This window comes from Sinohyriopsis cumingii, chromosome 8 (assembly GCF_028554795.1).
Source record: "Sinohyriopsis cumingii isolate HCF-2022 chromosome 8, ASM2855479v2, whole genome shotgun sequence".
Lineage (NCBI taxonomy): Eukaryota > Metazoa > Mollusca > Bivalvia > Unionida > Unionidae > Sinohyriopsis > Sinohyriopsis cumingii.
In genome coordinates this window covers 88,331,465-88,352,259 of record NC_142968.1, presented here as the reverse complement: position 1 = coordinate 88,352,259, position 20,795 = coordinate 88,331,465, and the positions used below count along the sequence as shown (strand labels likewise).

General features: G+C 36.0%; 1 protein-coding gene across 7 annotated transcripts in view; it reads right to left on the bottom strand.

Annotated features, from left to right (window-relative positions):
• Window positions 1–20,795, bottom strand: part of LOC149794094 (phosphatidylinositol 4-phosphate 5-kinase type-1 alpha-like) — a 153,930-nt gene that overhangs the window by 81,019 nt on the left and 52,116 nt on the right. For 5 of the 7 annotated variants that reach the window (XM_089968053.1, XM_089968052.1, XM_089968057.1 and 2 more), the window contains 2 exons: window positions 6,681–6,722; window positions 2,943–3,023 (listed from right to left, as the gene is read on the bottom strand). In XM_089968053.1, coding sequence (XP_089824179.1) covers window positions 2,943–3,023; window positions 6,681–6,722 — 123 coding nt within the window. The remainder of the gene's footprint in view (window positions 1–2,942; window positions 3,024–6,680; window positions 6,723–20,795) is intronic. The other 2 variants (XM_089968055.1, XM_089968058.1) reach the window with 1 other exon arrangement.

The window sequence follows — 20,795 nt, the reverse complement described above, 5'->3', positions numbered from 1 at the left end:
ATAACCTTTAATAAAGATGGCTTAAACATAATGAAGTGTATAAAGTTTTATTTCTTTAACACCCACCTCTAATTTATGTAATTTCAGACGAATTGGGTTGTTCCATTTTTGTACTTCATCAATCCCAAATAGCCTAATTGGTTCTCCCACAGCAATGCTGTAAGGATTAATAAACTCAAATCACAAGCTATAATTGATTTAACAGTATTCTTTGGAATGGTGGTCGACTGCCTTTACCTTTTAATTGTCTATGGCAATTAACTGTATAACCTGGCCAGTGGTGACAGTCTTCCATGAGCAAGGGTGTAAAGCTATGCAAATCATAACCATTTCCTGTATAATAGGTTAGTCATAAAAGGTCTCCTTTTTCCTTTTAATGAAGATATTGTCTTATAAGTATCACAATGTCAACATCACGATGTCAATATCACAATGTCAATAGCACGATGTCAATATCACGATGTCTGGAGGTTTGTGAATCACAAATAGTTTTTTTTTGTGTTGCACGTCATGATGTTTAATGCCAGGCTGTCATCTGTAAAACTTACCAAATTTTGAACAGCGATTTTAAGAAAAGGTCACTTTAGATTTTTTTAGTTTTAGTAACTGTAGCCATTATTTAAAAGCAGGTCCATTTAAGGCCATGTATACCTGAATTCTTTCTATCAAGCTTGGTCAAATTCTGTTGAGTGGATTTTGCAAAGCAGTTGTTTCAAGATTTTTCTATTTTTATCAATGGTGTCCATAATGTTGTTGTTGTTGTGGTGTTTAACGCCATGATAGGTTACGTATGGCGGCCAGTATTAAATGGTGGAAGAAGAACCGGGAAAAACCCCGGGAAGAACCACCGACCCATGAGAAGCTACTGGCAAATGGTGTACTGGCATCATCTGAATAAATCTCAAAGTCCTTCAAGCCATGATGCTTTCTGTCAAACTTGGTCAAATTATCTGCTGTGAATTTTGAAAAGCAGACACTTGAAGGTTTTCTATTTTAGAAAGTGCTCCAGTGGCCTAAGTGGATACAGGAGGTTGGAGGTTCAAACCCCGGCCAAGTCATACATTTTTTTTCATACAAAAATGGTATTAGCAGCTGCCTTGCTTAGTGTTCTTCAACATCAGGTTAGTGCTAGGACTGGTCAGCATGGTGTCAGGATAATTTGTCTGGGAGGGACATCATGCTACATGTCTGCAGCATGATTAAAGATATGTTAAAAATCCAAATCTCTATATCTCTCTCTGTCTCACACACACACACAAAAACACACACACACAATTTTAGTACTGGTGTCCATGTCTGTTAGTGGATTGGCATTATTTAAATACAGTTCAAAGACCTTCCAGCCAGGATAATTTGGTCAAATTATGTTTAACACTTTTTGAGAAACTGCTGTGTAAAGTTTTTTCTACACTGTGTAATGACATTAATATCGGATGGCACATCAGCCTAATTTGAATAAATCTGAAAGAGCTTCATGCCAGAATGCTGTAAAATTTGGTCAAACTCTGTTGATTGTATCTGAGAGGCTGTAAATAGCAACTGTAAATGAATGAAAGATCATACACTAAGCACAATGGATAACTTAACCTTGTTACCAGGTCAGCTACAAATTTGGAATTTAAAAAGTGATATATTAATTTGTTTTTGGTATGCCTTCAGAAATATTCAAGGCGTTTCAGAAAGTTAAGGACTTTTAAAGTACAAAACCAACTTTTTCAAAATTCACAGAGTTTTCAAGGCATCCCTTTACATTCAAGAATTTTTCAAGGTTGTATGAACCATGTAGATGAAATGCAAACAGAGAGCAAATGAAGATGAAATGCAAACAGAAAGCAAATGAGACAATGGTATGATATAATAGATGAAATGCAAACATGAGTGGAATAGAAAGTAAAATTAAATTAAATGCAGAATAAATGCATATGAATTGCAGATTTGGTAAAATTACTGGCTTTCTTGTCTTTCTGAATGGCTAATTATTCTAAAGGAGTAAAAAGATTCTAACTGGATGCTGTAGATTCATGTACTATAACTGAACAAACAAGATACACCAGAAAAAGGCTATATCAAAACAGTGGACCATAATTCAGTCAATTTTGATAGGGAAAAGAGTGAAAATTGACTCTGACTTGGGTCTTTTCGACGCGTTCCAAATTTTGTTTAATTTCATGCAGTCCTTCAAGAACTGTCCAGAAGAAACATATTCATAATGCAACTTCAAGCTTCTATATCTGACTGACACTACAACTTTGTTACTGAAAAGCTTAAATTGGACTAAAGTTGTATAAATATTATACTGTATACCAAACTGGATTTCAGCCTGTCAAAGTCTTCAAAAGTTGCTATGAAATATAATTCATGAAACAAGGACAAACATTTACAAGTCAAAAGAGTCTAAAATCTGACAAGTTTTTAAAAACCCCAGCTTAAAATCAAGATTATCTTCTTGAGGGTAAAGATTCATTACTTTCAAGTAGTCCTGAAAACTAAAGGTTATCAAACCGAAACAATATTCAAATTACACAGGCATATTTTGAAGTTAAACTGGAAAGTTACTTCAAAGCGTATAAATCAAATGTGACTTAAAGTACATTCCACACAGAACTGCAAATTTTATCTTTAAGTCATTTAATTTTCAGGTCAGTGTCAATTAAAAATAGCTAAGTATTCCTAATTCATTTCAAACAAAGTCTTTAAACCAAATAATTAGGTACTTTAAGCTACCTGTAATGGCAGTGACCTAAAAATTTACTGAATTACAGATAGGATAAAATTTGTAATGCTATGTGAAATGAACTTTAGATTTGTTATAACCCCAAAGAAGGTCAACATCAGCTGACAAGTCTAAATGGCAGTGATAAATATCTCTCATACACATAACTATTGTGTGTATTCATATAAACAAGATCAACCTTTTTTTAAACATTATTTATCTTGGTTACCTGGTATAGGGCCTGACTGCTCTTCACTTATACTTATCCCTCTTCCTAAGAGTTTCCTTTTGGAGGGGGACTGCTTCAAAGCTGAAAAAAGGAGAGAATATTGATCTAATACATTCTAAATTTTGTTTTTGTCATAATGTACAGCACAATACCTACAAATTTACTTTAAAAATCTCTAGATCAAACATCAAAAGGTAACCCTGTTCACTGTGAATAGGTTATTAAAAAGTCTTTCATTTCTTCAAAGAACTTGAAAGATGACCAAATACATTTTAATTATGATGCTATATTAGGGCAAATTTTTAAGCGAAACAGGCTGTCATAATTCTTTTTTTAAAAATAATTTGATAAAAGTAACAATGAAACAATCAGGATAAATATAGTTCCAATCCATGGAGTTCTACAAAAGTTCTTGAGTGGAGACATAATCTATTATGTGTGTGTGTGCATGTGATTTGGATTTTTAACGTAGCTTTAACAATTTTTCAGTCATATCGCTACAACGTCTGCAGTGATGCAGTTTATAGTGATGTCTAGTACTGGGACATCATGCAGCAGACATGTAGCATGATGTCCCACCCAGTCACATTATCCTGGCACAAAGCCCACCAGTCCTAACACTAACCTCTTAATGTTGAGCGCCAAGCCAGGCAACTGTTAGTACCATTTTTTAAGTCTTTGGTATGACTTGGCTCAGGATTGAACCCACGACCTCCCACAGGAAATGGATGCTCTAACCACTAGGCCACCAGAGTGGTAAATCTATTTTGACTTTACATGATGGGGGACAGGATATTCTTTAATCATGTCTTATTAGGGCTCCAGTTACAATTTTATTTTGCATTTTTCAAAACATCCACATTCATGGTTTAAATGACCTTTAAACATATACTCTCAGCAGCCACTATGATGTGTGAATATAAGTATGTAACCAACCACTGTGATGTGAAGAAATCCTGGTACATTTTATAGGGTCTGTTTTAAATATTTTTCAATGAAGCTTTAAAAACTAACCAAAAAAATACATGGGTTATTTAAGTGGTGATTACATATTTTTACCCATTAGTATTTACCTTAATGCCATCCTGGTCAATTAGAGTTTGGTTTGGTTTTTTGGGTTTAACACCTTTTTCAACATTTGATAGGCTATACATAGTGGCCAGTATATTTTGGTTGAGGAAGAACCTGGGAAGACCCAAGGAAGAAATACCAACCCAACGAAGTTATTGACAAGCTTTCTCATTTACTCATATTGATTGAGCGGAGACTCCTACTCATGCAGAGAGAGGTGAGATGCATTAGTGAATTGTAAAAGCAAGTGCCTTTGATAAGACAGCTATCTGCAATGTATAGTTTCTACTGTATATGGTTGAAATACATGGTGTAATGACCAATAAGGCTACATAAACCTAATGGTCTTCAAAAGTTACTGACTAAATCAAAATAGGGTCCATAAAAATGTGTAAATAAGACTGGGTCCATAACACTTCAGAATATAGCCAGAAATTTGCTATAAAACAGTGACAACAAAACTGGATCCATAACACTTCATAGTATAGCCAGAATATAGCATAAGTCAAACTGCTCTTCGGTCTTCATAATGTAGAGTCTCATACCAAAGGACATCATTGGATATTATCACCTTTAAAAATAACCAACAGATCACAGCTGATCAAACGTAATAATTCTTATGAATTTAGACCTAATTCATCACGAAACAAAGAGTCCCTAGAAGGAATTGCTAGTTGAGAAGAATTTACTGGAATTCAAGAAAAGACTATCTCTACCCATTAACTGCCAATTGTTGAAACCATATCTGATATTATTCAGCTATAACAAGATTTTCAAATTCGATGCTCTGATGTGCATATTGTATCTCAGACTGGCACCATTTTCATTTGGGACCAAGCAGACATAATTAGACATCTTCTGAGGAATTCTCAATGTCATTACCACTGTTCACTCTGGGGTAATAATAATATTTGGAAGACAGCTGTTGAGGCAGCCATATTGGCTGTATGATAGGCAACAATTTCATGTAGGACCAACTAGGGATAATAATAAGTCAATGGGTGAAAAGCTCCATGTTGATATAACCATCTATTTGGAAGATTGCCATCATGGTGGCCATTTTGAGTGGGCTGGACATCAAACTGGCACCATTTTCATTTAGGACCAAGCAGACATCATCAGAACTCATTATGAGAAAATCACATGTTGAAATTACCATCCATTCAGGAAGAGTAGCTGTAAGATTTCAATGGATGTGCAAGCAGCACTATTTTCTTCTAGGACCAACAAGAGCATGGGACTAATGTGTGTGTACACTTTCATTGCAATCCTCAAAGTAGCTTAGGAGAAGCAATAACAGGTGTCAGACAACAATTCATCCCATAAGCTCTTCTGGTCTATGAACAGTACGACTAACAAACCCCATGTTGATATGTCCATCCATACAGGAGGAGTAGCAAAAACAATTTTTTTTAGATGGTATGTCCAACCTGCACCATTTTCATTTAGGACCAACTAGACAATGGGATGAATGTGTGTGTGTGTTAATTTTCATGTTAATCCTCCAAAGTAATTTAAAGGAGTAGTAATAAGAAACATGTTTCAATGGATAGATGGACAATGGACAATGGGAAAAAACATCCCATAACTCATCTGGTCTATGACTAGTGCAGAAAATAAAGTGTAGTTTTATTTAAGATCATTTTTAAAAATGCAGGGTCTCACTTTTTATGGATTTTGTCAAAACACTACAATACCTGCCTATTTAGCATACTCAGACAGGATTTAAAGTATAAGCAACTATGTGTTACATCGCAAAATTAGTACACTGTGAAGGACCTCACAATGAGCAGGTCACTATTTTCCAAACAGACATGCAGAAAGCATTGCTTAACTTTCAAGGCTATACTGTAGATCTGTTGATGCATTTTCTTTATGACTGTTCCTTAGTGTATATCAAATACAGATAATACATAAAAGTCTAATAGCGTTATGATACACATATATTTGTGCAGAAATGACTACAAGTCAGATGGCTGTGTTTAGAATGTCAAAATATTTAAACAGCTGTGCATAGGCTGCTAGCAAATGTTTGTGGACATTCAACCAACGTATTCTTAGAAACAAAAAGGCTGTATATGACCCATTACCCACCTCGTGCTCACAATCCACAGCATGGTACATAAATATAGTACTAATGAGAAAAAATGGAAAAGAAAACAAGCAACATACAAAACAAGACAAAGACAAAAATGTGATACATGCATATATATATATATATATATATATATATATATATATATATATATATATATATATATATATATATATATATATATATATAAGTGTGTGTGCAGGATGAAGGCATCATATTCATGTGATATTCTGTCATTACGATTCACATCCGCTTCATTTATGACTAAACAGTTATGATGTATCCATCTCTACAGTATGCTATACTGTATTCTTATAGTGTGAGACATCTATCTAGATAATTACTGTAGGACAAAGATTACTTGAATACCTATTAGCACCATGCTAAGAAAGTGTCACATGACAGTAACAAGTGAAGAATAAAATATCTTTCAAAATTTTACAAGTGAGAATGAAAACTGCATGCATTCTAGGCAAAGAACTAAGCCAATGTACAGATATGCCTGATGACAGGTAGTTATTTGAACAGAAATGGCAAGGCAATCAAGTCTATAGTTAATTTCATTAGAGTACCATCCCAATCAGTAAATTTCTTGACAAATGGTAACCTGTTGTCTGAAATCAAAGAAACAATGAACTCCGTAAATAAAATAGACACAGACACCTTTTCAAATATATTTGTAATATCATTCTGTTAGAAAAAAAATTCTTATGATCAAAATTAATCAGTATTAATAAAGATTTTAATATTTTTTTCTAACAGTAAATGATTTCAGCAAAAACGTCAATTATTATAAAACAAACCAATTCTAATCAAAGAGAATATCATTTTATGCCAGAAAATTATTTATTTTTAAATCACCTGATAATTCTAACAATTTCTATTAGCAACTGACAATTCTATTGATTTCTACTGTAGAATTTGATAATTCTATTGACTTCTATTCTAGCAATTTGATTGTAAACCTCATACAAAATCAAAGAATCTATAGTACATATGTATCCAACAAGAGAACAGAATAAAAGTTAATGAAGTGAGAAGGATACTGTTCAGTGCTGACAAATCTGTACTAACTAATGCTCCCAATCAAATATAAAATCAATTAAATCTAAACCTGTAGCCAAATCTGTTCATATGATGGCCTCAATTAATTAACTGATTAAATAATAGGAACATTTATTAATTATCTAATTTATGGTCTTCATTGAGCAGATTTGTACAACTCTTCCAGTCATCAAAAGGGTATATTACTCCAGTATTCCCATTTATATTTAATATATGAATATCAAAAAGTAATATATCTGAGACTAACAAACATGTTTTATACTGTCTTTTAAAAAAAGTCTTTAATAAGTGGAACTGGATGCAATTCATAATTCATGACTGCTACACAATTCACATACACACACACACAAACCAATATATACACATACATGTACCATTCTAATCACTGTGACCTACCCATGGAGCAGCAGTAAGGGGCAGTAACTCTCAAAGTGGCAGGAGAAATAAATTTTAAAAAATATGCAAAAGAAACTTTATCCTCTCTCTCTCACACACACACACACACATTACAATGTAAAGAAAAGACATTATTCACCCATATTTCCAGTAATATAAACAATAAACAATAACAGCAGCAATGTAGATGAATGAAAATTTATGTGAGCAGTTCTGATAGGAAGAAGAAGAAAAAATAGCAAAACTAATTACCTTATATTACTAAAAATAAACATTTGGTATAAATTAATAATTTCACAGAGAAAACAAATGAGAACTATTGGTGTCCAATGCAAGAAGCATAAAGAGTAAGAAAATATTTGCAATAATGAATAATAAGAATAAACAATAAGAAAGATGTAAGTTTTGATAAATATCAATGGAAATGATCATAATTATAAACTTCTTCCTCTTGCATATCTATATAAAAACACAATCAGACCTCACCACTCATACATGGAAAATTGATACATGCCAATTGATGCTTTCTGTTGTATATGACATCATTATTTTGCATTGAAGAGAGTACTACCCATACACACAAAAAACAACTGTTCTATGAAGTACCCATGAAGATGATAAATGCAGAACAACTTACAAATCTGCTGAATGGCTGATATTAGAGGACAACCTAGTCCTTCATCATAAGCTTGGACATTTCTTCAAAGCCATTCATTAAATGCATTCATATTTAATTCCATTTCTATTTATCTTTCATTGTTTTGTATTTTGCATTTGTGCTCTCCATTTCTTTGAAATGCTTTCATCATTTCACTTGTGTACATTCATTTAATTTGTATTCATCCAGCATTGTGTTCATCTCACTGGTAAATTACCCATCTCAAGATCTGCAACAAGGTTTTTGTGTGTGTGTGTGTGTGTGTGTGTGTGTGTGATTTGGATTATTAACATAGCTTTAACAATTTTTCAGTCATATCGCTATGATGTCTGCAGTGTGGCAGTTAACAGTGATGTCTAGCACTGGGGCATCATGCTGCAGACATGTAGCATGATGTCCCACTCAGTCACATTATCCTGACACCAGGCTGACCAGTCCTAATACTAGCCTCATAATGCTGTGCGCCAAGCGAGGCAGCTGTTAGTATCATTTTTGTAAGTCTCTAGTATGACTCAGCTGAGGATTGAACCACCGACCTCCCATATCCGAGGTGGACGCTCTAACCACTAGGCCACTGGAGCGGTAAAAGGAGGAAATGTTTGAGTATTCAACTTTTACCCATGTTACCTTGTAGGAATACAAAAGTACTGTTCCACTGAAATAATGAACTTCAAACATGAAGGCAGCAGAACGGACGAGAATGCAGTTTTATTCATGCATGGGAGATCCATATGGGATCCTGAAGCCTGATATTGCTTATGTGTAAACGATTCCTAGGTGAATCCAGCAAAAGTTCTAAAGTCATGCCTAGGACAGAGGTTATGCTATCATGAACACTGTATGGCAACTCTCTTGACCGCTAACAATAACCCAACATGATTTCGCTCTCTCTTTTGCTGGACCATGTTATGTGAATAGAAGGTGGAGAATGTAGACTAAGCATGCCAAGCGACTGACTCCACTATGTCTCAAATAGAGAGATTACATTCGAAGGCCTTGAGTTGAACCTGATTGTGTAAGAGTTCAAGCATGCTCATTTAAAAACCCACTTTAGCTAGACGATGAGTGCTTGTTGGGTAATGTCTTGCTTTCCCACCTTAACTGGAAGGAAGAACCTTTGGCAGCCACTATGGATGTTATCAATGTGCCTCAGATAACATCTGAGTGTGCATACCAGCTCCTGCAGCTTCACCTCTCTTAACAGGCTGACTGAGGCAAGAGGACAAATAGTTACTTTTTGACTGCTTTATAAAAGGGAAGTTATATTTAGATATGATTTAGGTTGCACTGTTAGTACAACAAAAGCCACTGGAATGGAACTGCATGCAGCTCCCGCACCCTACAAGATGAAGCTAGTGCTCACTGGAAGCAAGTCTTGAATAATAATAACTTCAGCAGTGAATAACTCTCCCCAACACTGCCAAGAGAGCTGTTTGCAGCTCTCCTTGATTTAACAAAACACAATCAACAGAGGTATTTCTATACCAAGATGCAAAGCTCTTGTGATTTCATTTCCCCTCATTTCTTCCTGCCTGACTCAGGTAGTTCACTACAAACAAATCGTCCAGCATTATAAGACCTACCTTCCCTTGGATGTGCTCCATCCAAGCACATGTAGCATGCAGAATGGCCATCATTTCCAACAGACTGATGTGAGAAGCCTGCTCTTATGCTATCCATTTGCTGCTAACTATCACAAAGTCCAGTAACAAGTGTGCCCCCCCCCCCCCAAAACAGGGGTCTTTAAAGAATGTGACTTCCTTTCAGATGTGGGGCTTCTAAAGTTATTCCTGACGCTAGCCACTCTTTCTTGCCTGTAAAGTAGCAAGTGTTAGATTTCAGTTGAGATCATAATCTACTGATCTCAACTACCCATGATTGGATGCCATTATGTCTGTAGGGACTTCTGCACTGGGTGTATGTAAAGACAGCTAAGGTTGAGCAGGTCCATGACTGCAGTGAGACATTCATGGAGCTGAAGATACTCCCTTGCCCTAAACAGCTGTCTCAGACGCAGGGATGAATCAGTCAATGATTCTCAGAGGAAGATCAATCTGATGATACATCCTAGAAAATCAATACCCTGATGAACTGAGAAGGGACAAGTTACGACTTTTCCACATTGACTTTACACCCTGAACTGTGAATAAGGCAAAGTTTGTTCACATCAACTAAAATAGAATGTCCCCCATGTTTGTTCAGAATATTGTCCAGGCACACTGCCATTGCTGCAGAGGACAATGTTATGAAGTGGGATATGGTGCAGTCTGATGTGAAACCCCAAGGACTTAAGCTGAGGCCAAACAAAGGTATGGAATTGATATCCTACCCTACGGCATCTGAAATAATAGATTTTGTCAGAGAACATGTGGATAGTTATGTGGAAACATGTATCAACAGATCAAGACTGATTGCATATTTGCCATGCCACACAGACAGATGAACGGACCTTGGAATCTCCATCTTACACATTGGGGCAGCAATCCAATTAGTCTGCTCGAGTCTATGACCAGTCTCAATTCCCTTTGTCTACTATAACCATAAAAAGTCTGGAATAAAAACTGAAGGAGTCCAGTTTTCTATTATCTTCCACTGCCCACTTTGTAAACAACTGTTTCATCTCCTGCTGTAACACATCTGCCTTCACAGGATTATCTGGAATATCTGTCACAAAAAGGGGGGTGGGTAATAGAAGTGGAGGGGGACTGGATGAATGTCAGAGCCACACCAAGACAATCTGAATCGCCCAATCAATTGTCGGAAAGACTTTGATACACATTTGGGGAGACAGATGGAGTCTGGTGCCCACAGGCGGGTCAGTGGCAAACATGAGAAGCAACAAGTCATTGCCAGTTGGTGGGAGTCTTGGGAGAAAAGAAACTTGTGTTTCCCCTCCCCCTAGCCATCCTGTGAAAATTGGGGGTATGTTGCCACCCATAATTCATCTGGCCATGAAAAGCATGTGGTAGTGGGGAAGTATCCTTCAGTCTTTCTGTTCATAATCAGCCCTTGTTTTGTACTGACCCTGACATGGTCACAAAGAAATACAGACTTGCAAGAAAACTTGACATTCCCTGCCTTATCAGCCAGGTAAAAGATCACAAGATATACAAAGTCAATCAGGTAGGAAGTCGACATGACGTTTGTGACCAACTCAGATACGAAATGAAACACCTGTCTGTCCACCTTATAACAAAGGCATGACATATTAATAGCATTAATGTTAGACATTTTGATGGCATTAGTGCCTTTATCTAGCATAAGCAAATAAGAGGGATAAGCACTGGTATGTGACTTATGCCAGTCTGGTTAAAAAGATGCAGGCAAATGAGGCCCTCTTATTACTGGGGTAGAAAATCATTTCCAAGAAGACCAGTAATTGCCGATTGTGGCAAAGACCTGAAGGATGGATGCTGATCATTTTCAACATCAACTGAGGCCTTGACCTTACATGTGACATTGATTGCGGGAGAAGGAGAGCCTTCAGATATAATCAAAATTCTGCAAATCTATTAAACTGCCACCACTGTAAAACTGAAATCTGTCATTTTCATGATGAGATTGGAGTGTTCTGGCAAGTCTGTGTAATCTTTGTCACTGAAAAGGGAGCCTTCCTCCTCCTGTACTCTCTGCATCTCGGGATCTAACATTCCATACATTAGCGATGACAATATGGTGCCACCATGTTTAATATTGGCTCTTCTTGCTGAATATGTCAGATGAGCCAGCAGTGTCATCTCCAGCACAGATCATGGTCCAGCTGGGTTTGTCAAGTTGTGTTGGGCTGGACAGGACCTATGGCACCAGTTGTGATGTCCATGTGCCATGTTTCAACTAGCTAGTTTCAACATCTTGGATATGGTCAGTCAGCCACTCAATATGGCATGCTAGGTGTTTCTTGCCATCACATTGAATATGCCAATAAGAAAGCCATGCCTGCCAAAACTGGATTGTTGGATGGGTTGGTAAGTATAAGTAAAAAAATAAAGGATCTGATGGCACAGTCTGTCGGCAAAGTCAGAATGTTATCCTACATCTCAAAGTGTTATTTTACATCCCAAAGTGCTTGTTGACAATAATGGCACAGTCTGCCGGCAAAGTCAGAATGTTATCCTACATCTCAAAGTGTTATTTTACATCCCAAAGTGCTTGTTGACAATAATGGCAAAGTCTGCCGGCGAAGTCAGAATGTTATCCTACATCTCATAGTGTTATTTTACATCCCAAAGTGCTTGTTGACAATAATGGCACAGTCTGCCAGCAAAGTCATCTCAAAGTGCTTGTTGACAATAATGGCACAGTCTGCAGGCAAAGTCAGAATGTTATCCTACATCCCAAAGTGTTATCTTACATCCCAAAGTGCTTGTTGACAACGATGGCACAGTCTGCCGGCAAAGTCAGAATGTAATCCTACATCTCAAAGTGTTATTTTACATCCCAAAGTGCTTGTTGACAATAATGGCACAGTCTGCCGGCAAAGTCACAATGTTATCCTACATCCCAAAGTGTTATCTTACATCCAAAGTGCTTGTTGACAACGATGGCACAGTCTGCCCGCAAAGTCAGAATGTAATACTACATCTCAAAGTGCTTGCTGACAATCTTGAGGGCAGAGCTTGTTGTATTATAAATATCAGAAGTGATTTCAAGAGAGCAATTGTGAAATCAATAGCTGTAGCTTTGATAGGACCAAATATAATTGTCGCTGAAGGTGCTGTACTAGCAATCTTCTCAGGGGGTGGGAGTGGCATCTCAACATAACCAATAAAACTCACCAATGATTCCAATTCAGAATGATATGTAACACTTCATATTTGGATGATTTCAAAAACTTGCTCTTTATTCTTTGCCCTTTTTTAAGATGCTGGACTCTACAGCTTCTGCCCTCAGAGCACACACATGCATTGATATGACAATGTACATTTAATGTAGGCAAGGCACGTTTTGTGACTATCCTCGGCAATTACAGAGTACTTTTCTTAATACTTTCTTCACATTCCTGCAATAAATTAACTAACTATTCAATTCACTACTCAAGTAAACTCAAGCCACTGAGATGACCTATGAGAAATACATAATAAATCCAAGTTTAAGTGTGTAATACAAATACCCCAGCAAACACTACATGTTACTGATTTACCAGCAATAAATGTGAATAATTTCATCTGAAAAGACTCCAATGTTGTGTATGTATACCAGGTTATCAACCTTATGACTTACTGTACCAATGAAAACAATGCTGGATGGTCTAAACATTTTAATAAACTGCAATGGATTCTCAGAGGAACAGTCAGCAGTTTGAGCAAAAGTTTAAATTGGTAAACATCTGGTATATGGGTGGCCTCCATGCCGGGGCAAGGGGAGTTAATCTGTAAGATATCTTATATAAATGAAGACAATTTTTGGTCTTTCAGGAGGACCAAATATGGAGGTAGCAGAGCTTATTACTAATGTTAATGTGATTGGGTAATATATTTCATGAAGAAATTGAAATTGACTTGAAAATCAGATCATGTGATTATGATTATGACCATGATAAAGTGTGCAAACATTAGATGGCTAAAGTTTTTTATCTCCCTGCATTAAAATGGTTTTTTTGGATGAATCACAGCAAAACAACCTGCCCCATTATGCTATTGCACTAAGTGACATCAATTTTTTGTGGAAAACTGAAAGCAAAAAGCTAGAGCTTGTATTTCTGTATTTAGTGAACTTTTAGTAGTGACTCTGAGTCAGGTAAACTTACACCTGAAATACACATACCTTTCTGCCAAGAGATAACTGTGCCCAAATGACTTGTAAATATATAAAAGATATGATGCACAAGGCAATATTTAAATGTATATACTGCCAGCAAGAATCAAACAAAATACAGCAAGCAAGCAAAAATAATATGCTGTAAGCAAACGAGTAATCCAGGAGAATTGTGATAAATGGAAATACTGCAAAAGCAAATGCATTCCAATAATAAGAATGCTTATTTTCAAAGTTCCTTCAGATTTGGCATATGTTATCCCTACCAAGACATTTTCATGTAACATACATATCACAGGCTGTAATTTTATCCCTACAAAGACATTCTCATGTAACATACATATCACAGGCTGTAATGCATTTTGACAAGCATTGATACCAAGACATTCTCATGTAACATACATATCATAGGCTGTAATATATTTTGACAAGCATTGATACCAAGACATTCTCATGTAACATACATATCACAGGCTGTAATGCATTTTGACAAGCACTGATGTATGCAAAGTGACAGTGTCAACAACAAAAAAAGAGGACTCTAAATTGTGACATTCTGGAAGTAAATGTGGAATATTAACACTGAACACTGATAACATTTTTTCATTATTCAAGTGGAACTGCAAATAAAATCCACTGAACTACCAACATTGTGCACAAGAAAGCACAAATTATGTGTTACATGTGATTGATTAGCTAATTGATCAGTATTCATATACAGCAATTGTTGATTGTGTGACTAATCAGTGCTCAAATAAATTAATTATTGATTAGTTGACTGATCAGTTATCAAATGCATTAATATACATTATTAATTGGTTAGCTGATTGACAAGTCTAAATAACACTGAATTGTAACTGAAGATAATACTACACTGCTGATATTTTGCACAACTCAGTTTTATAAAATCATAACGACAGATCTCCATCATGTCTGTTACACACAGTTAAACAGTCCAGCTGTAGTAAGATTTCATGTGAGAGGCTTACATGACAAAATGAAAATAAATGAACCTGAATACATGGCAGACTACAAGCAAGAGATCAACATAAAAGAATATTTCATCATGAAACTGGGAAACAGTGTAAAAGTTTGCTCAATCAAGGTCAAAATTAACAATTTCGGAATGAACAACAGTAAATTCCTGATGACTTATAGTATGGAACCAGTATTCAGTTCAAGAAAGCCAATGTAAGTTTTGATTTCATCCTCCTCATGCAGAATTGCAAAGGAAGCCTGGCCATGGAATTTTCAATCCTTAAATGTCACTGATGCACTTCATGATACTGAATCAACCAAATTATTTTAATTCTTGGTCACAGTGAAGTCTAATTACATGTAATCATACTGTCTAAGGACATGTAATCTTACTGTCTTTACTTTAGATAATGAGGGTCAAATGATATTTAAATACCACACAATGGGTGTTTTTTCATAGCACTCTGGTTGGATTTTAAAGTCAAGTTCAGTGCATACACAACGAATATTATGTGAACTTGGACTGTAATATTTTGTATGATGTTGCGGGATTAACTGAGTAATGGAAAAGACATAACACGTACCTTGGTTTTAAAACAATACACTCACTTGACATGGCTGAATGAGGAATATTTAATTCTTGCATGTTAAGCATGTGTGCTATTATTGGTGGCAAAATGTAATCTTTTACTGTGCTCTGCTATTGCTATAATGGAGGACTGCATTGTCAAGTGTGTAGCACTGAATTGTTCCAGCTGACAACAGGCACAAAAGTTAAAAGATAAATGATATGCTTAAACTTTTGATCAAAATAAGTCTTGAAGTCTTTTTAGCAACCCACTGTGAAAACTAAGAATAATGGAAACTTTATTATGTAAAGAAGCAATTCACCAGTAAAGTGACCATAAACTGTGCAAGAATATTAACCTTAATTTAAAAAAAACAGATTGTTATATTAATCCCTATAAGCAAATAAAGTTACTGAATTTGTCAAGTCATTTTTGTGACTTTCTAAAAGTTCTTGCCTACTCCTCAACAATTCTTGACTACCGCCTCAACAGTTCTAGACTACCCCCTCAACAATATATCCAAAAAGCACTTAGATAAAGATAAAACATTTGAAACAAACATCAATATGGTTTTCTCAATGACAAGGTCAAGATAAACATTATATATTGTAGAGAGATTTACAGATACAGTGGGAGGGTAAGCAAATGGTTTGTATTTTTTTAAAAAGACAGTTTGTGATTCTCTGCTTCCTTTCACATAATTCTGTTCACAAAAGATTCAACAATGAAGGAGGTATTCATTTAATTATTACAATGTATAGTAAAGTTTTACTGACAACAGATTTGTTTTTGAATTGCTGTAATTCAGACTGCCATTAATGCTTAATTAATTTACAGTTTTACCAGTCTTCATGTAAATTAATACGAATTTACAAAAGAAATGTACAAACAACTGAATAATAATAATAATAATGAGGACTTTGTAAAGCGCCTAATCTTTAGAAGCTCTAAGTGCTTTACAACATTAGACAACACCTATAAGATAAAAACATATAATGATATGATTACAAAAACAAACACCATGAAATTAGAAAACATTAAAAAAACATGCTGAGAATATTTAGGGTAGGAAACATTATTAGGTCTTTAAATTTGTTCTTGCAGTCAAAATAAATGAGTTTTGAGAGCTCTCTTGAATGTGATCACTGTGTCTTTGTGTCTAAGTTCAGTGGGCAATTCATTCCACGCCGCTGGGCCCTGGTATGCAAAAGAACGCTGTCCATATGACTTTGTTTTCATAGTGGGAATAATGAGTATACAATTGTCAGAAGAGGAGCGTAAGTATCTTGCTGGTGTGTACACATGGGTGAGGTCAGATAGGTATGTTGGACTAGAGTCTGACAGTGAAACGTAGCATAGCACAGAGAACAAATTTTGTGTTTGATTCTGGATTGAATGGATAGTCAGTGTAGGGTACAGAGCAGCGGGGAGGTGTGCTCTGATCGTTGTACTATAAGTATGATCCGAGCAGCTGTGTTTTTAACTTTTTGAAGTTTCTGGAGCAGATATTGAGATGAACCAGACAGAATTGAGTTACAATAGTCCAGTCTTGAAAGTACTAATGAACACACCAGTGTTTTAGTGGCATCAACTGAAAGATATCTGCAAACTGAGCTGATGCATCTCAGCTCAAGATATGCAGCCTTGCATATGTTCATGACATGTTGGTGCAATATGAGAGTACTTGCCAGAGTAAAACCTAAGTTTCATACTGATTGTGTGAATTTAATGTTGGTGTTGCTGATATTTATTGTTTGAGGCAAAGGATGTGAATGAGAAAGTCTTGGTGTTGTGATCAGAATGGCCTCAGTTTTATCATCATTCATCTGCAGCTTGTTACATGTCATCCATGATTTCACATCAGAAATGCACCTCTCTACACCTTGGATGGTAGCATCAACTTCAGTTGGGTGGCTAGTTTTGTATATTTGGGTGTCATCAGTGTACAATTGGTGAGACACTGGATGATGATCTATGACACCTGAGAGAGTGTACAGAATGAAAAGAACAGGTCCAAGAACAAACCCCTGTGGAACACCACAACAACAATCAACTGGGCTGGAGTGTATTCCATTTGCAGATACAATTTGTGTCCTGTTGACCAAGTAGGACTTGAACCATAGTAAGGCTGTATCGTGAATGCCAAATACATGCTGGAGACGGTGAATATATCATGGTCTATTGTGTCAAATACCGCAGACAAATCAAGGAGGTAAGGACTGTAATCTTTCCACTATCCAACGCAGTAAGAATGTCATTAACTACTTTTAGAAGAATAGTTTCAGTACTGTGGCAAGGGCGATATGCAGACTGTACATTGCTAAAAAGACTGTTTGAATTTAGATGAGATACAAGCTGGAAGAGAACAACCTTATCTAAGATTTTTTATATGAATAGGAGATTAGAAACTGGGCAGTAGTTCTTTAAATCGTTATGGTCTACTGTTAGTTTCTTCAGCAAAGGCTTTACATTGGCAGTTTTGAAAAATGATGGGAATTCCCCAGATGAGAGAGAAGTATTAATAACATCAGTTAGTGAAGGCAATACTGGATCTAAGCACTCAAGCAGCAGCGACGTTGGAATTGGATCAAGTTCACATGACTTTGGTGCACTCTTCATCACGACTGTACGTATGAAATCCATGGAGACAGGTTCAAATGCTGCTAATGGTTGCTGCTCAAATTCTGTATCCCAACTGTATGGTGATGACGAGTCAATTGAAATTGTGGTGTCAAGCTTATCTCTAATGGTTTGTACTTTGTCATGGAAGAAATTTGCAAACATGTCTGGAAGGTTGACTGGAGAGAAGGTAGTTGGAAGTGGTGTTGATTTGTTCCTTGACATTAGCTTGTTAGTAATCTCGAGGAGCTCTTTGCAGCTGGAACTTTCCATGATCTTAGTAGTGTAGTGGGCTGATTTCACTGCATGGACTATATTTGTGACATTCTTCTTAGTGGCTTCATAGATTTGCTTATGAATAGTGAGTCTGGTGGAAAGCCCGAGCCTCTCAGCTTTATGGTAGTCTCTTTTAGCAGTGCGAAGCTGGTCCCTAACACTGCTATACCATGGAGAACACTTTTGAATTTATACTCTGCACTTGGTAGCTGGGCATGTTTGTCAAGCAATGAACGCAGGCAGCTATTCAGTTGTTCTGCGGTAGGAGGTAAGCAAGTTGTTACGTTAGCTTGGATGTCGTGCATTAGTTTTGTTCTATTTATTATACGGAGGTTTCTCTTAGTAGCAGATAAAGGTTGAGGGTTAGGGACTGATACGTCAAAATGGCATATAATGCAGAGGTAATCTGATGCAAGGTCATGGGATACCAGGGAGGACCGAAAAATGTTATCATCAGGTCTATGAAGAATCCAGTCTAAAATGTGACCATGTTTATGGTGGGTTGGTTAACTGACTGAGCAAAGTGAGCATGGAAGAACAAGAAGAAATAAATGAATGTACAAGAAAAGAGTCAACCATGATATATGAACTTTATGGTTACAAGATCAAATATACCACTTGTTCATTTTCATTCACAAAGTAGAAAGTGACACGTCATTTTGCATGTGTTCACTTTAACTACAGGAAATTAAACAGTTCAGTATAAATTTCAAAAGTAGTGAACCTTAATTATGAATAAGTATTAAGTGTTTTTATTAAATGGAACAATACAGCAATTATGTTCTTAGGGATGTTCCATTAAAACATACCATGTACCCATGGAAGATTTTCAAAGTGGGGTACTCATAGATGTAATTTAGAAATTTCTTATCATTTTGATATAACCTCGGTGAGATCAAAGTACCCTGGCAGTGGTAAAATGATTATTTAAATGGCACAGCCCTAAGCATGCCACCCTCAAGTATACACAATAAACTGTTAACATTGCAAACAAGCCACGTATCTCCCTTAATTACAGGACTGGAGAAAATAAAGCAAGCCTTCATTTTATTTAATCTGAAGTACCTGGTGTTTCATTTAATCTCCCATACCTGGTTGTTTATTTTATCCTTCTTTCTTGTACACACTGCAATTTATGGCAGTGAAAAGATTTAATATGCAGGTATGATCTAAATATGATTAATTTACTGATAATAAACTGCGCACCATCCAAACCAAACAAGACTTCTCATTTCAGGCAGTCCAATTTTTTTATAAAGTATACCTATTTTCAGTACAACGTAACAAAATCTATTATATATTCCTAATGTCAACTTGGAAAGATGCACTTATAAAGTTCAGAAGTGCGATGCAACAAAGGCAAACGTATTCAATTAAATTGTTTGTTAAGGACACTTAGACCTTAATTACCTCCAGTATAGCTTCAGAAACTGGAGTTCCAAATCACATGGAGCACAAAGGTTTCTTGCTAGATCTTTCAACCTGATGTAATCTTTGAAGTGATAATATATCTCATCTTTCCTGCCACACGACATACTCAAATCAGCACGACAAGCTGTCCAATTAACACAACTGCTGCCCTTCCAGCTTTCTCCTAAGAATACGAATTTTTCTTTTTATGATTCTATGTTGATTAAAACCTTTTAAGCATCCCATTGCTCACTAAATTATTTTTCCTTGTTAGTCGCCTTTTCTAAAAAAAATTGTAATAAGCAAAAGCTTGATTATGCAAGTGTTTTGCACAAAAAATACAGGCAGTTTAAGCATATCAGGTACTTCTGTAAAGTTAAACTGGTTCCCTGACCAAATCCACTAAATCCAAAATATGAAATCCATATCTGGATCAAACATGGCAAATCAATATCAATATATCAATATTTGACCACAAACAATTTTTTCTATCATATCAAAAGTAATTAATACAATGGTCATTTCAGCAAACAAGTCAAATTGTAAGGGTTGGCAGGTCTGATACTGGGACAAATAACCCACTGTCTTATATAATCTATATATAAGAAAATCACTTAAAAACAACCACTGGCTTTGTACTTGAATGTGCTTCCTTAACTCATTAACCTCTGGAGGTTTTTGTTGTTTTTGTCTGAAATGTGAGTAGGAAACATTTTGGGTTCTATTTCTGAATACATCCTAATACATCGACTTCCAAGAGATTTCCTGTTAACCTAATGCCTAGTTGTGTTAGAAACATGGTTTTCATTGGCTATTTCCCCATGCTCATATGAGCAGAAGGGTTTTTCTGGCTTAACTGACCCATCATTTTTGTATCAAAATCACTCTTTATTCCAAATGCCCATCTTTTCCTACCTTTGCAAAAGTTTGCCTGTCTGTGTGCAGTTCAGACTGGACTGTCT